At 38.8% G+C, this 22802-nt stretch overlaps 1 protein-coding gene across 3 annotated transcripts; it reads left to right on the forward strand.

The window, feature by feature from the left end:
• Positions 1-37: 37 nt before the first annotated feature.
• Positions 38-17516, forward strand: LOC106871454 (U4/U6 small nuclear ribonucleoprotein Prp3). 3 transcript variants are annotated; one of them, XM_014917936.3, is made up of 20 exons: positions 38-185; positions 3876-4031; positions 4126-4238; positions 5145-5270; positions 5602-5703; positions 6852-7015; positions 7188-7208; positions 7691-7784; positions 8756-8853; positions 9000-9087; positions 9520-9621; positions 10219-10277; positions 11093-11199; positions 11773-11916; positions 12988-13087; positions 13216-13329; positions 14147-14265; positions 15246-15329; positions 15901-15959; positions 16718-17516. In XM_014917936.3, the coding sequence occupies exons 2-20, from the start codon at positions 3887-3889 to the stop codon at positions 16871-16873; spliced, it is 1995 nt and encodes a 664-aa protein (XP_014773422.1). In that variant the 5' UTR covers positions 38-185; positions 3876-3886; the 3' UTR covers positions 16874-17516. The 3 variants fall into 3 exon arrangements, with proteins under 3 accessions (XP_014773422.1, XP_052830514.1, XP_014773415.1); XM_052974554.2 differs by having other exon boundaries at positions 109-471; XM_014917929.3 differs by lacking the exon at positions 38-185 and adding an exon at positions 1499-1553.
• Positions 17517-22802: the final 5286 nt, after the last annotated feature.

Consider the following 22802-nt stretch of genomic DNA (forward strand, 5'->3'; position numbering starts at 1 on the left):
GGAGGACAAACAGGAAGTAGTAAAACCGGAACTTGTTAAAGGCTGATGTAATAACACGTGGTAACTCCACCGCCACCGCCATACACACAACTGCGAAGGGACGAAACTATTGTTTCTGACAAAGGTACAAGGCCAGGAATGTAGGAGTGGTGTACAGGTGACTCTATGAGACAAGTATTTCACAGGTACTTCAGTTTATTGACCGCGGAAGAATAAAAATCAGTAGTTGTTGTATTCGGTAGAATTTCAACTCAAAATGTCTTCATTTGTTTGATGAAATAATTCTCACCTGTTATAGGTACAAAATCAGCTGAAATTTTGTGGAGAGCGGGGTTAGTCGATTACATCGACCCCAGTATCCAACTGGGATTTATTTTATCGAACTCGAAAGAATGAAAGGCGAAATCGACCTCGGTGGCATTTGAACTCAGAACGTAAAGCCGGAATAAATGCTGCAGAACATTTTGTCCGGTATGCTAACGATTCTGCCGCTTTCTGTTTGATGTACAACTGTGTCCTTGAATTTATTTTACTTCATTGAATAGCATATAAGGCGGCGAACTTGCTACAATCATTAGAGTCGAACGAAATTCTTTGTGATATCTCCCCACCCCCGAAATTGCTGGCCTTGTGCCAAAATTTGAAATCAGTGTGTTGGGTGATCATATTGGCATTCTGGCTTCGATTTCTAGGCTGGGTTGTTTATTTATTATTTAAGTGTGTATATATATATATATATATATAAATGAGTAACAAAGGTGTATAAGTGTCAATTTGTTACGGCCGTTTCGAGCGACTCCCTTAATTGATCCATGAAAGCATTACATTCATCAATTAAAGGAGTCGCTCGAAACGGCCGTAATGAATTGACACTTATATGTCTTTGTTATTCATTTATATTTTACTCACCTACCCTGGAATCAGCATTGGTTGTCAAGTGATGTTGGAGGAACACAGACACAAACAAACATATATATATATATATATACGACGAGCTTCTTTCAGTTTCCGTCTACCAAATCCATTCACAAGGCTTTGGTCGGCCCGAGCCTATAGTAGAAGACACTTGCCCAAGGTGCCACGCAGTGGGACTGAACCGGGAACCATGTGGTTGGTAAGCAAGCTACTTACCACACAGCCACTCCTGGCCAGTGTATCGGATTACCCTGGGTTTTACGTCCATAAAGCGCTTATATACGTTTTGCGTTAGCTCACAACCACCACCGCTTGACAGCCAGTATTGGTCTGTTTACGTCCAGGTAACGTAGCGGCTCAGCAAAAAGAACCGATAGAATAAGTTCCAGACTTAACCATATCAAGTCGTACACAGAACTTAACATGTTAAAAAAGAGCTTGACAACGAATTGTTATCCAGAATATTCAAGGGAGGCAAATCATTTGCATAACGGCGAATTTTTGTTAAAGCAATTTCTATTGGTCAGTCGTATAAAGAACATCCAATGAAAAGTTTCCAAACATTGTTGGCTGTTTTAAAGTCAGAGCCGGTTTTAATTTTCCTGACTTGATTATTCCAAACAACGACACACTTCAAGGTTTGGTCTCTCATTTATAACCATTTATGGCTGTTTCAGCATTTCTATATATATATTTTGGCAGTGACAGCTATCTGTCATTAAATATCGAACTGTATTGATCAACATTTTGTTCTAATTTTACGTGTGCAATTAAATATTTCTAACACATAAGTGTGAATTAAAGTCCTACACGAATGTTTTTGTTAGTTTCCCCTTAGACACTTGGTATATATTGTGTGTTTGTGTAAATATATACATTTAGAGTCTTTATATAAAACGGCTGATAGGAAATATTATGTCATTGTTTAATTTCTTGTTAATTGTAATTCTGTTGAATGGCAAATCAGTTGTCTTGAGACTTTGCCACGCTTTCTGTCCATTCTTTTATTGATGATTAAAACTCGACAATTGTCCACATGTCACTTTCCCTCTCTCTCTTCTGTCTCAACTATTTCAACCTACCTCCTTTTCTATGCACATAAAGATATAATTGTATATTTGTATATATATACAAAGATATATATAATTATATATATATATATATATATATATATATATATATATATATATATAAGCATACATTCATAAATAAATGGTACAGAGTATTTAGGAAATACACAAAACCGCTTATAAAAGAAACCTTAAACTTTTATATTTATTTATCTCAGTATAAACAGATAAATTTAAGTTCGAGGCGTTTATAGACATCTTTTAAAGATGAGGTGAAATGGGATGTTGAAGTATTGATGGTCGTCCTGATGATATTAATCGCATAATGGCTTTTTAACCAGGAATTGAAACTGACCGAGGCGACTTGTCAGGATCTAACGTCATGATCTCCATGCCTGGGACACACATACACACACACACACACATAGATGGATAGATAGTTGAATCTCAGTGTGTTTATTATTGGCAGAATGAACCCCACTCCCTCCCCTTCCCGAGTTGGAAAATCTTTTCCAACACACGGGTTCACATCAGGAATCTCATAAACAGAAAATATATATGTCTATAATGTATGTAGTTGTTGTATGTTGTCATTTAAAAACGCGGAATGCCATAAAGAAATTCAAAATATTCAAATATTCAACACCTTTACTTTGAGTGAATGTATTTTATTTTCAGAAACAATTATTACTATTACAAGATTAATCGCCTTCGTTCCAGAATTCATCGAAGAATACATTTTTCGACGAATTTCTGAAATGAAAGAAACAAGATTTTTGTCTTAGATTGTGGTCTTCCTCGTTCTCTTTTAACGATGATGTAAAAATTACGATCATTAATCTTGTTGACTATTACTAAATAGAAAATCACGAAGAAAATATCATGTCAGTCCCTTAAAGGTTGTAACATATCTTATTAATTTAGCTAAATTAGTTTTAGCCTATCAGTAATTAACTTCAGTGATTTTAATATTTAATTAAAGCCTGTCTGTAATAAACAATAATAAATGACGTCTTTAATTTCTGTTTAGAATAATCCCCCTCCAAATTATTTACCGGCAACCATGCGGTATTCGTAGACGTTAACGTAATTAGTCTCACAGTTGTTTATTTTACTACCTTGGTAATGGATTGACTTAAATCGTCAGAGTTGAATCTGAAAGCCTTAGGGCATTCCTTCGGTTCTTGGCGTTCTGATTTCAAATCTCGCTAAGGTCAGCTTTAGCTGTCATCTATTCGGAAATGGATTCGACACTATTCGACTAATCCAGGGCGATGGATTGGTAGAATCGTGCGGCATCCGTTTCCGACTGGGGGTGCTTTATATGTAGCACTGACATGCATGCTCATTATGTGGTTTTGACACTGTAACATATTTTCAATTTAATGACAGCAAATATTTCCAAATATGAGGCTATTCAACGTGGAACTGGTTCAGTTGAAAGAGTGTAAGACTAAAGATTTAAAAGTCCCACGTTCAATCATCAGGTTTTGTTAGTGAGGTTATTACGAAGCAAAACTTGTGTAATCTGACTGGCTTAACCCTTTCACATTCAGATTACTTTGTTAAATGCTTATTATTTCTTCACAATTTTTTAAAAGTTAATTCTGGATTATCTTGTTGCTTTGAGATTTCAAGGGTAGGTGTGAGAGGCTGGATCTGGTCAGTTTGAACATAAAACAAGGAGAATATTTGGGCTGGATTTGGCCAGTTTAAATTCTAAAGGGTTCAGAAAAATGATCTTGACTTCAATATTTTTGCATTTTTCTAAATATTTTGATTTTCTTGATTAATAATGAGTTCCTCAAAGAAATATTTCTAATGCATATATTTACATATTGGTTTTTTTTTTTTCTGTTTTAATTTCATTGTTCCTGCAACAACACACAGAACAGTACAAAATGTCTTTGTCACGCAAAGAACTGGAAGATATGAAGGGGATTATGGACAAAACAGTCCAGAAGTTTCTTGGCTTCAGTGAACCTGCAGTTGTGACAGCAGCATTGAACTGCATTGACAAAGGTTATGATAAACGAAAAACTGTAGGTGAGTAGTTGGTGATTTTTAGTTTTTCTTCTTTGTCCTTCTTTCATGGTATTGTCATCTTTTATATTTGATCTGAAACTTTTGCTCTTTGCAGATAAATTATCAACCATCCTTGATGATCAGGCTCCACGATTTACAGAAAGACTTTTTGAAGCATGGGATGACTATAAAACCAACAGCAAACAACTAAAGACTAAGAAACGCAAGGTGAGTAGTGTCTACAATGAGGGAACTTTTAATAATCTAATGAAGCTAAATGTGAGAGAAAGAGATGAAACAATCTTTATATGTCTGTTTTGACATGGTTCTCGTTGAGATGGCAGCATTTTAAACTGGTTCATTTAAATCGATTCTAAGCCATGATAAGTTATGGGTTACCTGTAACAAGTGGACCATGCATCAACATCACATGTCATTTCATCAGACTGAAGATTAAGAAAAGTTAACATAGTGAGGGAAATTTTCTAGACTCTTCCTGCTCTTTGAGTTTCATTGTATATACACATGTTGTATATAGACATGTATATACACGTATATAGACATATATATACACATGTTGTATATACACGTATATACATGTTGTATATATACATGTATATACACATGTTGTATATAGACATCAATCCAGTGTATGTAATTCTTTTTTGGAATAGTATATCTTGAAACGTGGAGGCGCGTGGCGTAGTGGTTAGGGTGTCAGCATCATGATCGTAAGGTTGTGGTTTCGATTCCTGGACCGGGTGGCGCATTGTGTTCTTAAGCAAAACATTTCATTTCACGTTGCTCCAGTCCACTCAGCTGGCAAAAATGAGTAACGCTGCAATGAACTGGTGTCCTGTCCAGCTGGGGAACACATGCGCCATTGAAACCGGGAAACCAGGCCCCATGAGCCTGGCTAGGCTTTTAAAGGGCGCATTTATTTTTGTTTATTATATCTTGATGCATGCACATAAAGTTGTAAACAACAACATGTAAATATCAGGTTGGATTGACTTTAACACAATGTATATAAAGAAGAAGATGCAAGTTAATGGGTTGGTTTCACAGAATTACTGTTCATCTCATGACAGGGATATTGTTGTTATTTTCTTTCTTTCTTTCTTTCTTGTGCAGGAAGTTGAAAAGCAAGAAAACATTACAGAAACAGTGATTAGGAAACGCAGACGTTTTATCGATGATGAAAACATTAATATTCCTGGACCAGGAAATCCAAGCCCAGGACAGCTTACTGCAGATAAGGTAAAGGGGTTTAACTTATAAATTAAAAGTTATGATAAAAAAATTATTGTAGTTATGATAAATGCATTATGACACTGAAAATATCAAAGATGAGGCTAATTAATTTAATGTGCTAATAATCTTAATGAATTAAGTATTATAACATTGATGTCATACTTACTGTATACCTACTTTTGCACACACCCCTGTATATAATTGCCAAGTTCATCTTATTTTTTTCCTCTTCCACAATTCCTTTTTCTTTTTTAACATTTTAGTTTTTCAAATTGTGAATTGTTTAATCCAAGGAAATATTTTTCTCTGATTTCTTTTCTCTCTCTTTTTTTCTCAGGTCAAAGAAATGATGGCCAACGCCCAAAGAATGATCCAAGAGCGCAAAGCCCAGCTCAGTATACACACTCCAAGTGTACCCCCAGGGGTTGTGGGTAGTGTGGTAGGTTTCTTTCAAACATTTCTGTACTGATTGACCTTGTTGGCTGCATTAGATACACTCCCTGTTTTTCAAGCGTCAAGGACAATGCTGCTGTGACACAGTCAAACACTGTTGGTTCCTTCCAAAAGTGGCCAACAAGCTGGTTGGCATGACAGTCTTCATTAAAATACTAATTTCTGGTCCACAGACATGTTGCCCCCTTTACTCTGCTTTTCCATCATCACCTTATACGGTGTCCTCTTCTCCTGAGAGCTGGCTGGTCTTGTGCCTCTTTCACTAGGGCTCTCCCCTCACCTCCACTCCTATATTGTGCTTTTATCCTTAATCTTACCTGACCAATCTTTCCTCCCCAAAATATCATTTCTCTGAAATTCCCTCCCAGGCCATGTTTTTCTTGCTGTTGTTTTAATATATCAAGCATATGTGGAAAGAAGTTTGCTTCCCAACCACATGGTTCTGGGTTCAGTCTTGGGCAAGTGTCTTCAGGCCGACCAAAGACTTGTGAAGGGACTTGTAGATGAAAACTGAAAGAAGCCCCTGTATATATATATATATATATATATATATATATATATGTACATACAATGGACCCTCGTAGCCATTCTGTGTTTTAAAAAAATCCTGTGACACTTTTATGATTAAATGTTATTGGGAATTGTATAAAAAAGACTTTGTGAAAATATTTTGTGCTTTGTGGAAGTAGAAACAATTTCTTGCCCATAAACTTTGGCAACAAAATCTCATGTGGACCCCAAGTGAGAGCCACTGATTTAGAGGCTGTAAGAGCAGATTTTACAACGTCTGAAAATAATTATTACCGTTTTCTGGCCTATAAACCTCAGCTTTGTAATATTTTTAATGCTAAGATTGCTTTCATCTGTTTCTCATCAGACGTCTTATTTCTTGTGGCAGGGTTTGTTAAGTTCATTTTAAGCATCTGCAGTCTTCAACTGATGCCTATTCCTGGATGCACACTTTCTAGAACTATCAAATGACCAGGATTTAAGGCTGCCAATAACCATACATTTGAATGGCTTAAACTGATTTTTAGGTGAAGGTTTAGCTTTAGTTTGTCTTTATGGTCAATTCCAATTTTGGAACTAACTCACGCTGATTCTTTTTCTTTTCTTTTTGTTTTTTTTTTAAAGGATTCTATTTCTTTATCTGCGCAACCATCACCATCACAGACTCAACAGCTGATGAATGATGCTGTGGAGAAAGCTAAGCGTGCTGCTGAACTTCAAGCCCGGATACAAGCTCAGTTGACAGGTCTTTCTACAGGAGGAACGAATATAACACTTCCAGTCACACAGTACGACCACTTTATGGCCTTTTTGTGTTTTCTCCACTGTTCTCTGGAATAATGATGTAGACTTTAAAATATTGTTTGAAGGTTTATAAATAATTTTTGCTGCTAATTAACATCCCTGATATATAATTTATATCAAATAATCTGATTTAAAATTTTTTTTTTTTTTTTTCAGGAAAAATATCCAAGCTTCCAAGTAAGTCAATTATACCACTCTCCTCCAATTCTGTGATGCTGTGCCTGGGTTAACAAATCGTTATCATCATCATTATTATTATTAGGTGGAAATCTGGCAGAATCGTTAGCATGCCTGGCAAAATGCATAGGTGGTATTTCATTTATCTTTACTTTCAGAGTTCAAATTCTGCTGATGTCAACATTACTATACATCCTTCTGGGCGTGATAAAAGAAGTACCTGTTGAGTACTGGAACAGATGGAGTTAATGGTACCATTGATCCTAGCACGAGACAGGTACTTTATTTTATTGACCCTGAAAGGATGGAATACAACAGGCCTCGGTGGGATTTGAACTCAGGAAGCAAAGAGTCAGGAAAAAATACTACAAGGTATTCTGTCTGACGTGCTAAATATATCTCTGCTAATATTGTTTTGGATGTAAGGTAAATATTAGACCCCACTCCCAGCTGTGACTCTAGACTGACTTCTCTTATTGCAGACCAACACCCCTAATTCTTGATGAAGAAGGTCGAACAATTGATGCAAAAACAGGCCAAGCCATCCAACTGAAACATCACACACCAACTTTAAAAGTAAGTCCTGTTGTTGTTGTTGCTGTTGTTGATATATATTTGCTGGTCTGTTTGTTATTTTACTATTAATTTTTGTTTATAATCACAGGCATGACTGTTCACTTCCCAACTATGTGGTTTTGGGTTAAGTGCCATTGAGTGGCACCTTGGGCAAGTATCTTTACTATAGCCCTGGGCTGACAAAACTGTGCAGAAGCCTGTTGTGTGTGTATTTGTGAAGGTGCATGGCTCCCTGGTTGTGTGTGTGATTCCTGGTAATACATTGTGTCCTTGAGCAAGACACTTTACCTCACATTGCTCCAGTTCACTCAGCTGACATGTTAGCAGTACCTGCAATACAAAGGGTCAGCCTTGTCACACTGAATCTCCTTGAGAACTATGTTAAGGGCATGCATGTCTTTGCTCAACCAGTTGCACGTTGATTTCATGAGCAGGCTGTTCCGTTGATCGGATCAACTGGAACTCTCGTCATCGTAAATGACGCTCTGCCAGTGTATGTATTTGTATGTGTGTCTCTTTGTCTTGACATCATATGAAAGTAAACCTGTTAAACTGCTATGATCACCTGACCATCCAGTTGGATTATGGGATACAGTAAGCTAATAAATCCTGTGAATCCTACGTTGCTACCATATGAATGTTGTAGGAATTAACAGAGATTATAGCCAAGAATATAGGATAGTGGAATCCAAAGACCTCGGTTTTGGTGATTCTAGTGTTAATGACACCAAACAATACCAGTTATATCACTGGGGATATAATGGACAAGAGGTTCAGTTACAAGGTTGGACATAAGACTTGTCACCTATCACTTGAATGATACCAGTAATTGCAGTTGGGGGATTAAACTACAAGAGCAATGTGTTTGTTTTTTACTGAAAGACTGACTAAAGACACTATTTATGAATGAAATAATTACATTTCTAAAACCATTTAAACCAGTTTTGTCTTTGTTTTTCTTCTTTGTCCAGGCCAACATCCGAGCCAAACGGCGAGAGCAGTTTAAAGGTCTGATAGAGAAACCCCCTGAAGAGATCAGTGAGAGTAGATTCTTTGATGGACGACTAAGGTAATCATCATCATTATGGTTTGTTCTTTTGTGCAATTCTTGTGATTTTTTTTTTACCATAACTAAATGATTAATGAATGATGGTAAAGTATGCCTGGCCAAATGCAAAGTACTAAACTAAATTCTTTAATTTCACTTCATTCCAGTTCTAAGGCAGCACAACGACCCAAACGAGGTTTCAAGTTCCACGAGCAGGGAAAATTTGAGCAGTTGGCACAGAGATTACGTACAAAGGTAGGTTTGTATGTGTGTGTGTGTGTGTGTATCAGGCATGTGCTGTAAGTAATTACTCGGGGTAGGCAGTTGGTGACCTTTATGTAGTAAAACACACAAAACAAGGAAAACACAGGCGTACGACTGAGTTGAAGGCAGATTTACTTCTGTCTTTATAACACGTAAAGAAGACTGTTGTTGGAGTGTACACAGCACGTTTACTACAGCAGTACTATGCATAGTTTTAATACTGAGATTGAAAGGTAGGGGCAAATTATGCCTACCTAATCTACAAAAAAATAAAATATTTTGCATTTTATGCATAATAATCAGATAATTTCATTGGATCAGGTGCATATTTTGCCATAAAATAGATTGATAGATTGTGGAACAACCTTCTAAAACGTAAGTAAAAGATGTATTAATAAGTCTTTATATTTTCATTGTTTCCAGGCACAGTTAGAAAAATTACAAAATGAAATTGCTCAAGCAGCTAAGAAAACCGGGATTGCCTCTGCTGCTCGATTAGCCACCATAGCACCAAAGAAAGAGACGGTAAGTTGTCTTTGATATTCTGTGTGTGTATAGTATATGTGTTTGTTAATATTGTATGTCTAAAGGCTTCTGGTTTAACGTCTACTTTCCATGATGGCATGGGTTAGACAGTTTGACTGAAAACTGGTAAGCCAGAGAGTTGCACCAGGTTCTGATCTGATTTGGCCTGAATTTTGGGGAGGTGGGGGTGGGGTTGGCTAGTTGATTACATTGACCCCAAAGGGATGAAAAGCAAACGCATCTTGAGCTGAATTTGAACTCAGAACATAAAAACAGATGAAATGCTGCTGAGCATTTTTTCCAGCATTCTAAAGATTTTGCCAGCTCACTGCCCTAGTAGTAGTAGTAGTAATAATCTTTTATACTGGAAGCACAAGGCCTCAAAATTTGGGGGAAGGGATTAAATCGATTACATCGACTCCAGTACGTAACTGGTACTTATTTAATTGACCCTGAAAGGATGAAAGGCAAAGTCAATCTCGGCAGAATCTGAACTCAAAAGAGCTGGAGAAGTATCACAAGACATGTTGTCCAACACTCTTAACAATCCTGCTGCTGTTATTAATCCCCCCCCCCTTTTTTTCTTCTTCCCTGCAGCGTGAAGGTGACATCCCTGATGTTGAATGGTGGGATGAATATATTCTCGTCAATAGCAGGTCAGTGCTGTTTTGCTTATACTTCAGGTGTCTGTGTGTGTGTTTTGTGTTTGTATTAGCATGTATTTAAACACCAGTGTGTATGTGTATATATATATATATATATATATACACATACACACTGGTGCTTAAATACATGTACAAACTTAGGAAGATATGGGACAAAGTGGTGAAAGTTGATTTCAGGAGTTCAAATGTTGTGAAGGAAAGGACTGCAGTGAGTGGCATGACTCATCCAACCCGATCAAGCATGGCAGAAATAGGCACCGAATAACAATGATGATGACGACGACGATGACAACGTGCTTACCATTTGTTCTTTAGTTCTCTCGTGTGCGTTTCAACATCCTGTGATCAGCATTTACCAATTTTATCCATGTCTTTTTTGGTCTTCCTTTTGGACATCTTGGCACTTCTTTCCCCATCTCTTATCTTCCATATGCATCACAGTATAACCTTCATTGGCCGATTCCTCTTGTGGTACATAGAGTAAGAAGTGCTAAACACTGCTCTTGAAGATTGACACAGTAAAGATCTATTAGATAGCTACACCATGGCATTGTATAACTGTATTCCATGGCTATACTATGGAGATGGACCATACTTTGTCTCCAAAATCTAAGATAACCATGGTTTAGAAATTTACTAATGTGTAAGCTCTTAACATCCTTCATGGTAACTCTAGGGATTCTGGAATTGGTGGGATTGTTTGGACGCCAATCCCAAAGTGCCCTTCCTACAAGACTAAAAACCATCAGAAAAGAAAATATTGTAAATTAGAAGCTGATCTCTCTTTGTGACTTCTCTGTTTGTAGCTATGATTGTATCACATCGACAGTGGATAATTTAAACGAAAGCTGGAAAGATGAATTTGATGGAATCACAAATCTTGTGGAGCATCCAACCATGATGAAACCACCAGGTAAGCAACTCTAGCCTTTGTCAGGGTCTCTTTGGTCATTCTCCCTGGATTCTTTACCCTAGCTTACTTTCTTTTTTCTTCTGTATATATCAAACTTCTTCTTAAAGCATTCGCAACCGAGATGTGGTTCACCATTCCACACAATATACCAGGAATCTTCTGTCCCTCATAAGCTTTGTCTCTGTCAATAATTTCAATGTAGATTATTGATCCTTTTTGTCCTTGGAGAGTGGGGTACTGAAGTCTAAAATATAACATTCAATATGACCTGCTTGTTGTTCAATATGAAAGCAATGGTCTGCAAAGTGTACCCCGCATTGAATAACAAAGGTTGAGATGGGTGAAATAAGTCCTTAATCATCTTGTGCTCATACTGTGGGATGTTTTGAGCCCTCATGAGAAACCTTGTGTGCACACCATCAAAGTAGTGTCAAAGGTCCTTCTTTGTAGCCTAGGCTATACATTATAGATCAGGAAATGACCTCTTTTAGGGTTTGGCCCTTTGTCTTTATTGTTGTTGTTGTTCAATCTCATATCTAATATATAATCTTGTTATTTTCATTTTATTTGCAGCTGAACCTGAAAAAGAGATAGCCATTCCTGTTTACCTCACAAAGAAAGAACGTAAAAAACTACGGCGCCAAAACCAAACAGAAACACAGAAAGAACTACAGGAAAAAATTCGATTGGGTCTTGTTCCACCTCCTGAACCGAAAGGTAATTTATGTTTGATGGTACTAATCATCATCATCATCATCATCATCGTTTAACGTCCGCTTTCCATGCTAGCATGGGTTGGACGATTTGACTGAGGACTGGTGAAACCGGATGGCAACACTAGGCTCCAATCTAATTTGGCAGAGTTTCTACAGCTGGATGCCCTTCCTAACGCCAACCACTCAGAGAGTGTAGTGGGTGCTTTTACGTGTCACCCGCACGAAGGCCAGTCAGGCGGTACTGGCAACGGCCACGCTCGAAATGGTGTCTTTTATGTGCCACCCGCACAAAAGCCAGTCCAGGGGCACTGGCAACGATCTCGCTCGAAAACCCTACGAAGGCCAGTCAGGCGGCACTGGCAACGGTCACGCTCAAAATGGTGCATCTTATGTGCCACCCGCACAAGTGCCAGTGCAGGGGCACTGGCAACGATCTCACTTGGCTTGCCGGGTCTTCTCACGCACAGCACATATATATCGTCGTCGTCGTTTAACATCCGCTTTTCATGCTAGCATAGGTTGGACGATTTGACTGAGGACTGGTGAAACCAGATGGCTACACCAGGCTCCAATCTGATTTGGCAGTGTTTCCACATCTGGATGCCCTTCCTAACGCCAACCACTCAGAGAGTGTAGTGGGTGCTTTTACGTGTCACTCGCACGAAGGCCAGTCAGGCGGTACTGGCAACGGCCACGCTCATCTCGCTCGAGAAACCTCATGTGTCACCCACACAAGAGCCAGTCCAGGGGCACCAGCAACGATCTCGCTCGAAAATCCTAAAATAACCATGTTGAGTGATGAGGGCCTGGGTCTACCTCTTCCACAGGTTCCCCCCACAGTTAGAAATCGGCACTTCTGTACACAGCTGTCCTCATCCATGCATATCACATGACCACACCAGTGCAGTTATATCTCTTACACTTTGAAAATTAATTCTGAACCAGCCTGGAAAAAATAGACATAAATGATGTTGTTGTTGCTGATGATGACAAATTATTCGGTGAAAATAGAATTATCATGTTATTCGTGACAAAATGATTTTATTAAAAACGATCTTGTTTTCTTCTCTAGTACGTATGGCAAATTTGATGCGGGTGTTAGGAACTGAAGCTGTCCAAGACCCAACCAAAGTTGAAGCTCATGTCCGTGCTCAGATGGTGAAACGGCAAAAGTGAGTAATTTGTTTGTTTTCTTTTTGTCAAACCTTTGAATAGCACTTTTGTTTTAAATGTGATCTGGGTTGACCCAAATATGATTAGTAATTAAAATTTTGTTTTAATTAATAACTATTTCTTCCAGGGCTCATGAAGAGGCAAATGCTGCTCGTAAACTAACTGCTGAACAGCGGAGAGAAAAGAAAATCAGAAAGATCAAAGAAGATACAAGTTTAGGTGTTCATGTGTCTGTTTTCAGGTGAGAGTCACTTCAATGTTGTCCTCTTCTTCTCTGGGGTAATCCATTGGTTAATAATCATGTGATCAGCCTGTTTATTGTATGTGGCTCTTTAAGAGTCAACCAAAGTTTTATGAACAGATTTGGTAGGCGGAAACTTTAAAGAAGCCCATTGCGTGTGTATTTGTATCACCATATCTTGACATCATATGGTAGTTGTAAATGAGTGTCACTGTCACGCAGGCAGTGTCGTTCATTTCCAGTATTCTGCAAAAACATGTCTGGTCATACTTAGAAACAGGTTAGGGTTGGTGATGGGAAAGGCATCCAAACATCAGGCCTCATGGAGGTAAAGTGGCCGATGCTGGTGGCATGTGAAAAGCACCTGAATGTTGGGCCTCATGGAGGCACTGATGAATGACCGAGACTTTTGGCATTATGTCATACTTGAAAAGAAGATCCATCAAGCCAAGTAAAACCACAGTCCTGGCAGATACTGGTGTCATGCCAGTGGCATGTAAAAGCACCCATTACACTCTCAGAGTGGTTGGTGTAAGGAAGGGCATCCAGCCATAGAAACCATGCCAAATCAGCTTGGAGTTTCCAGCTTGCTAGCCCTGGTCAAACCATCCAACCTATGCCAGCATGGACAATGGACTTTAAATGATGATGATGATGATTATTTTTATCAGATTCTTGAAATTGCAAGCAAACGGAACTATTCTGATTGAGCAGAGAGTTAATAATTTTTTAGCGTGGGATTCTCAGTGAGGAACAAACACGTTTATTCAGTATTTACCCTCAATTCCATTCTTAACGTTTTCGTTCATTCTTTCAGAATACGCGATCTCAGTAACCCAGCTCGAAAGTTCAAAATCGAGACAAACGTCAATCAGTTATTCATGACTGGTATCGTGGTTCTGTACAAAGATTGCAACGTCGTGGTTGTCGAAGGAGGTAAGAGTTATCTTTCTTGTTCTTATTACATAGTCGTGTAGTTAAGAAGTTGGCATCTTTAAACTTTAAACTTCATCCAGTGGTGGGGCTTTGGTTCAGGCATTTCAGGGTTTGGATAGTATGGAACTACATTCTAGACACTATTGTTCTGGGGTCTATTCTGAGCCGAAGTAGTTGTACCAGTCAGGGTCCCAGTTATGGGTTATCTAGCATATATGATGGCAATTCATCTGAGCACAGGGATATAGAAATAACTTTGGTTGGTGTCAGGGCATGCAGTAAAAATCACTGGGTGTGAGGGTCCCCTAGCTGTTCTCACAGCATCCTTCTACGAGACGGGTACTGTGATGTAAAACATGAGGTCTCATGTGATTATTGGTCATCTTGCTTCTTCGGCCTGTCACTAGGGTCTCTAATCATGGAGACTCAGAGAGTTGTACTCGTGTTATACAAGCGTTTCTCGTTATAATCCAATTCTGTACAGATGTCTTGTTATGGTGATCTCATTTGTCATTCCATCTACAGAAAGTCCGATGGTGATGCAAGAGTGAAGACTTGGGCAGACTTCAAACCATGCAGATCTGCAGTGGAGTGAATGATCATCTGAGAGGTCATGGATGGAAAGTCTAAAATGTCATTGGCAAGGAAACAGCAATCACCATATACATACATACATACATATATATGTGTGTTTATATGTCTCTGTGTGTATATATATATGTGTGTGTATGTATATATATATATAAATGTGAATCAATGATCAAGGAGACCAACAATCCAAAGAGGACCCTATACAAATTAAACCTGAGTGTAAACTAAATAGTTGTATTTTAGGGAGTTCACATTTCAGTGATAAAACAGTTTTCATTAATTCATGGCTCTTCCCCCCCCACCACCACCTCATTGTCATTGTAAATCCTGTTAGTTAATCCAAATCCTTTGATTAATGTTAATTGTTAATGAACGCTTTCTTCCTACAGGTCCAAAACAACAGAGGAAATTCAAACGTTTGATCCTCCATCGGATAAAATGGGCCGAAACCCAGCAGCACACCAAAGACGAGGGTGATTATTTGTTTGTTTTTGTCTTACACCCATCCAGAGGTTCAATTGTGATACAGATTTTTTTTAAAAACTTAAATATTGAAGTTCTCTAAATGAGATTCTGTGATAATGATGATGAAGTGGCTGTGTGAACGCCCATCATAGGTTATGGTCTCACTTGGCTTGTTGGGTCTACTCAAGCACAGCATATCTCCAAAGGTCTCGGTCACTAATTATTGCCTCGGTAAGGCCCAATGTTTGAAGGTCGTGCTTCACCACCTCATCCCAGGTCTTCTTGGGTCTACCTCTTCGACAGGTTCCCTCAACTGCTAGGGTGTGGCACTTTTTCACACTGCCGTCCTCATTCATTCGCAAAAGTGATTAACTGCTTTGCTTTTTTTAGTTCTTGTTTCCAAAGTGAGCTTCAACAGCTGAAGACAAGATAAACTAGGGATTCAGTTATGGATTAAAGACAGCCTGCAGTTAATAAAAACTATGATGGATTAGTGAGAACTTGAAGTTTGTTAACAAAAACTGTGTAATTACCTTTTCAGCTAATTAATTTCTGTTGTTGTTTATTTTATTTGTTTAGATGATAGTGATTCAGAGGAGGAATCTGCCAAGACCAACAAATGTACATTGGTGTGGGAGGTAAGGACTGTTGAGGTTTTATTCTCATTTACTAAGAAAAGTGTTTTTCAGTTACATTGTTCCAGGTTCAATTCCACTCAGTAGCACCTTCAGCTTCAGGTGTGTTCTACCCTAATGACCTTCAATCAACTATGTGTGTGTGGGGGGAATTATGTTGTAAGTTGGTATGTGTTTCTGCGTTGTGGGCTTAATTCATCTTCCAGTTTGACACAACCAACTGATGCTTGGTTGCCTCTCATAAGAGTCATCTGTTTTAGAAGCAGTAAAAGAGGTCACAGGTTTGATAGTATCTTCCTTTCTTCCCCACTCATCAGTTGTGAAGTGTTATGGGTTCTGTCCCTTCTCCTGCCACTAAATCATTAACCATTTTGTTAACAACCAACCTGAGACTGCCCTGGTTTAAGATACAAACTTCTTGATTTAATGTGATCTAAACTAAAATCTTTCATCAAAATTTTCTGTTAATTTGTTGTAAACCTCAGCTTAATAATGACAGTTATATTACTAAATTCATTCTTGTTTTAAAAATTAATTGAAATGAAGGCAGTGTATTTCAACAGAAATATGGTAACAAAAGGGTTAAAGAAAATAGTCATCTTTCAATGCATTTTGGGAGGGTCATTATGTCAACAACAAACACATGCATTAGTTATAATTCACTCCTTTTTATTTATTTGGCTATTGGTTGGTTAACTTTTAACCAATTAACTCAATTTTTAAATGTTTTTTTTTTCTTTGTTTCTGTCATTTTCTCTCAGGGGACAACGAAGACACGTGGCTTTGGTGAAATGAAGTTCAAGGCGTGCCCAACAGAAAGTTTTGCTCGGGAACAGTTCCGCAAATGTGGCGTGGAATTTTACTGGGACTTGGCTTATAGCAGCAATGTATTTGAAGCTGCCGGTGAAGAATTATGACATCGTAAATACTGTCATATCTTAGAACTACTACTACTACTACTACTACTACTGGCACCTGTTACCGTTCCAAAAACTGTAACAGTTTCTAAGCCATTGACTACTGTAGTCACCATCTTGCAAACTCAGTGCTTTACAAGAGGAGAGAGACGAAGCCGTGTGAAAACTGTTTCCAGCCTGTTTTTGAAAAAAAAATCATCTGTCTCTGTTCTTTCACTGACACAAAAAGAAAACATTATTAGCAAAATTGAAATGAAAGCAATAAAAAAAAAAAGAAAAAAAGAGGCAGATGTTTTTAGTCTGTCTTCAAATTGTTTTGTTTAAAATCTGTTTTGAATTGGAGACTGAGTTGCGAAGAAGGAATGAAGAAAAAAAAAAAGAAAATGGCATTGAAAGACTGGCCAAGGTATTCTGAATGTGTTCCACAGTTAATAGTCTGGAAGTGAAGAAGATTGATTCTGGAAGAAAAACCAAAATGTTGAGGAACAGCGAAAGACTTGACTGACAAATGAAATACAGTTAAGTGAATGCAACTGAGAAGTTTTGAGTTCAAAGCCTGTGTGTGTGTGTTTACGGGGACGAAGTGGGGAAAACAAAGAAAAAAAACTGAAAAATATTCATTAAATCACAATTTTTATGAAAACTCGTTTTGTTTTTTTGTTTATATTTTTCCTGTTTTTTTGTTATTTCTCTAGTTTAATAAATTCAGTGATTTTATCTGCATGTTATTGCGTATGTATACAGCTATCACATATATGTATGTGTACAATCATTTATGCATACATGCATGATTGTGTGTGTGTGTGTGGTGGGGGTTAACTTCAGGTCAGTCCTGACTGCGATGACTCTTGATCAAAAGTGTGATATGCAGACGACATTAGAAAATATCCCTTCCTTATTTAAGGCAACAGAGAGGTTTAACTGTTGTTTCTTGCAGGTTTGGCAACCACATAGCAGCTCTCTCGATTATGTGTGTTTGTGTGTGCAGGCATGGCTATGTAGTTAAGAAATTTGCTTCCCAGCCATGGAGTTTGTGGTTCAGTCCCAAGGTGTGGAACCTTGGGCAATTATCTTTGACTATAGCTCTGGACTAACCAAAACCTTGCGAGTAGATTTGGTAGATAGAAACTGAAAGAAGTTTGGTGACAGGAAGGGCATCCAGCCATAGAAAATTTGCCTCAATTAATTTTGTGTAACCCATACAAGCACAGAAAAGCAGACATTGAATGATGATGTCTGTTGGCTTTATGCCTTTGAAGACAAAATAAGAAACCCCTTAATTGCAAAACAAATAAGGGGTTAGTAACAGGAGAGGAGTATTTGACTGTAAAACAATACCTCAATATGGTAACAAAAGGGTTAAGCAAAAAGCAATGTCTGGCAGGGGGTGGGGGGAGACTGGTTGATTATATCAGACACCCCTCCTCCTCATCAGTGTTTTGCTGGCACTCATTTATCAACCCTGAAAGGATGAAAGGCAAAGTTGACCTCGGTGGAATTTGAACTCACAATCTGAAGACAGATAAAATGCTGTTAATCATTTTGCCTGGTGTGCTAACAATTCTGCCAGCTCGCCACCCTAATAACAACAACAACAACAACAAGGTAGAAATAGTTATGAATGTTCCTGAAAAGATTTGATCACTTTTGACATGAAAATCAACATTCTACTGGTACAAATCATTTTTTTAGGCCATGTTGTTTGTGATGTCTAAGAGAAGTGTCATTATCTGGGACTGTTAAGCCAGTCTTGGTGACACAGTTACCAGTAAGAGTCAGGCTAAACCAGTTACAAATACCACCTTCAGTACGTACAGTTCTCACGAGGTCAACTACTACGACACACACACAAGATGAGGTGTGATTTGAAGGAAATTAAGCTGCTATTTTCACTATGGCTAGCTAGCACATAGTCAACATTAGAGTATGAATTGAGGGAGGTTTGGTTGCTATTTCTACTAGGTCTAGTAACAATGTAGAGATTTTCCTCATTGACTTCTGCATATTTAACACAATAGGCTGTGTGATATGAAACCGGTTTCCTTTTCTATTTCTGAAAGGTTCAACTTTTCATAGAAATCCCCTTCGTTGCTGCTTTTATATCCTTTTTTTGTTTATACTTGTTTCAGTCATTAGATTGTGGCCATGCTGGGGCACTGCCTTGAAGAGTTTTTAGCCAAATGAATTGACCCCAGCACTTTTTTTAAGCATGGTTCATATTCTATTAGTCTCTTTTGCTGAACCACTATGTCAATGGAACGTGAACAAACCAGCACCAGTTGTCAAGCAGCATAGTGGGGGGAAACAGTCATACATACACACAGATCATGTGACCACCCAAAAATTCTTTCCTTAGCTTGTAATTAATATCATAAATACCATAGGTGAGAATAATTAAAATTATGCCAAGGGTAGATGGCCCTGCTCAGTATGTAGAAAAGGAGTAGGTAGTAACTCTATAAGATGTACCCGGTGCAAGCTATGGACACATAAGAGGTGCAGCAACATAAAAGGAGTAGGTAGTAACTCTATAAGATGTACCCGGTGCAAGCTATGGACACATAAGAGGTGCAGCAACATCAAAGGCAGGTTAACTAGCAAGTTAGTTTTTGTTTGTGGCAGATGTTCAGGTGCAATAAAGACTGCAAACAAACAGGAAACAACTTCTATCTCATTCCAGGGTGAAAAACTAGAGGTAGTCGATAGCTTCCGCTATCTGGGCGACCAAGTTAGTAGTGGGGGTGGGTGCGCTGAAAGTGTAGCTGCTAGAATAAGAATAGCCTGGGCAAAGTTTAGAGAGCTCTTACCCCTGCTGGCGACAAAGGGACTCTCACTCAGAGTAAAAGGCAGACTGTATGACGCATGCGTACGAACAACCATGCTACATGGCAGTGAAACATGGGCTGTAACTGCTGAGGACATACGTAAGCTCGCAAGGAATGAAGCCAGTATGCTCCGTTGGATGTGTAATGTCAATGTGAATACCCGTCAGAGTGTAAGTATCTTGAGAGAAAAGCTGAACATTAGAAGCATCAGTTGTGGCGTGCAAGAGAGACGATTGCGCTGGTATGGACATGTGGTGAGAATGGAGGAGGATAGCTGCGTGAAAAAGTGCCACACCCTAACAGTTGAGGGAACCCGTGGAAGAGGTAGGCCCAGGAAGACCTGGGCTGAGGTGGTGAGGCAAGACCTTCGTACATTGGGCCTCACCGAGGCGATGACTACGGGCCGAGACCTTTGGAAATGGGCTGTGCGTGAGAAGACCCGGCAAGCCAAGTAAGATCGTTGCCAGTGCCCCTGGACTGGTTCTTGTGCGGGTGGCACATGAGATGCACCATTTTGAGCGTGGCCGTTGCCAGTACCGCCTGACTGGCTCCTGTAGGATTTTCGAGCGAGATCGTTGCCAGTGCCCCTGGACTGGCTTGTGCGGGTGGCACATAAAAGACACCATTTCGAGCGTGGCCGTTTTCGTGCGGGTGACACGTAAAAGCACCCACTACACTCTCTGAGTGGTTGGCGTTAGGAAGGGCATCCAGCTGTAGAAACTCTGCCAAATCAGACTGGAGCCTGGTGTTGCCATCCGGTTTCACCAGTCCTCAGTCAAATCGTCCAACCCATGCTAGCATGGAAAGCGGACGTTAAACGATGATGATGATGATGATGATGATGTCTCCTGTTCTGCATTTTTTTTTTTTACCAAAGACCAAGATAACAGTAAAATATCTCATATTTATTAAGGTTAACAACCATGTTTTGAATAGATTTACCTTATCTGATAACGGTTATTATTTTAGCTGACTTCACACACACACACACTCATGTGTGTGTGGTGTACATATCTATGGGTTATGAACCTCATTCTTCTTATCATATAACTTATTTTTAGGGTAATTACACAAACCCACACACTAACACCCATAGCTGTGTGGTTGTGGAGCTTGCTTCTCAACCATGGGATTTTAGGATCAGTTCCATTGCATGGCATCTTCAGGAAGTGCCTCCCACTACACAACTACAGCCCAAGGCTGGCCAAAGCCTTGTGAGTGGATTTGGTAGACGGAAACTGAAAGAAGCTTGTCATACATATGTCCATATAAATATACACATATAGGTATGTAAGGTATATAACGATCCCATTTGGTCATGAATGACTGGGATTGAACCTAGAAAGTTACCCTCTAAGGCACAAGTCCAGGCAAGGTTGTTTATGGATGACCAGCAGTCACCCATGCATACCAGCCTCCTCTCTCCACACCACTGATGTTATCCGACGGAAATGGTAAGGAGGAGGATAAAGGTAATGTTGACGATAACAAGTAACTTCAAAACAGCCTTTGTTGATGCAGCAACACTGACAAAAAGAAAAACATGACAACTAATACAAAAAAAATTTAAAAAACAACCCCATAGTTTTTCTTAAATCAATGTTGAGCACATTAAGACCGACACATGTAATCAAACTGAACTGCTTGATAACAAGTAAAACGACTTTTCGAATATAGAAAATGTGCAGTGAACTTTAAACCAGAACAAGCTATTTTGGAACGATTGGCAAATGGTATTCAAAGAAGAATAATAGGGGTTTTGATTTAGACATAAGGCTGACAACTTTGGAAGTTGGGGAGCTTAGTCAGTACTATGAATGCTGGTAATCATTTGGTACTTTATTTCATCAATTCTGGAAGGATGAAAGACAAAATTGGCCTCAGTGTAATCTGTGAGTGGAACAGTAAAAACGTGAAGTTGTCTGTGTTAACTACATCCCAAAGATGGAGCCGTGTGTCTTTGTTGGAAACCAGCTTCCTCGTCAGTGAAAGATTTATAATCATTAAAATACAGAAGAGACATCAAGCTGAAGATCAGTGAAAATGAGAATAGTTACTCCATCTAGATTACAAGTTCAGGTTTACACCTGTAATTATTGGGGCCTTAGGGTATGTGACACACTGCCTAAATACCACTCTTGAGAAATTAGGCTTTTCAAAACCAGAAAGGAGAAAGCTGATTCGAAGAGTACAGATCCAATCCATCACTAGAACTGTAAAAATCCGTAAAACTTTCCAGAAGTTTATCACTTAAATATACATATGAGCATGTCTACATATGTAGCTATATGCATGAGAATACATACATACATACTCATATATATACATACATACATACTTACACACACCTATGTAGTAGCAGTGATGATGGTTATAGTGACAGGAGTTGTAACCAGGATGAAGAGGGGAGTTGTGTTGGTGGTGGTGGTGATGGAGGTGGGGCAGTGGCGGTGGTGGTAGAGTTGATGGTGGGGGTGAGTGGGTGCTTAACCCTGATTGAGCAGATCTATGGACCATCTCATTTTATCAGCTCTTCTTTTTCTATGTATGTAAGTCACAGTTTGAATGTGACCCAATTTTTGAAGCATTGAGGCCATGGGGTCAGAAAAAGGGGATGAATCTATGAGATTAGAAAATGGGGATGAATAAATTTGCATGTTTAATGAATTTAAGATGATTTTCAAAACTTTATCAACTTGTGCTACCACAGAGTGGAAAAAGAATGATTTATCTGCATGTAAAATGTATTTGTTTCTTTTAATAAAGATGATGATGATGATGATGATGATGAGGTGGCGGCGGAAGAGGAGGTGGATGTGCAGTAAAAGAAAAATTGCTTAGTTTTTTTTCTTTTTTGTGTGTGCATAGTCAGGTATGAAACAATACTTGCTATTTCTAGCTGGTTGTCTAATGGTGTAGGGGCACCCTTGGTTATGGTGACGGTAGTGCAAGGTGAACTTGAGAGAGTGGGGGTGAAAGAGATGGAGGAGAAAGTAGAGGGGAAAGAATGCGAGGGCGAGTAAAAGAGAGAGACAGAGAGGGAAAAAGAGAAAAAGAAGGGAAAAGAAAGAAATAAGAGAGATAGAAGAGAGAGAAGTCAGGGG

The sequence above is a fragment of the Octopus bimaculoides genome, chromosome 18 (genome assembly GCF_046866305.1).
Source record: "Octopus bimaculoides isolate indiv1 chromosome 18, ASM4686630v1, whole genome shotgun sequence".
NCBI lineage: Eukaryota > Metazoa > Mollusca > Cephalopoda > Octopoda > Octopodidae > Octopus > Octopus bimaculoides.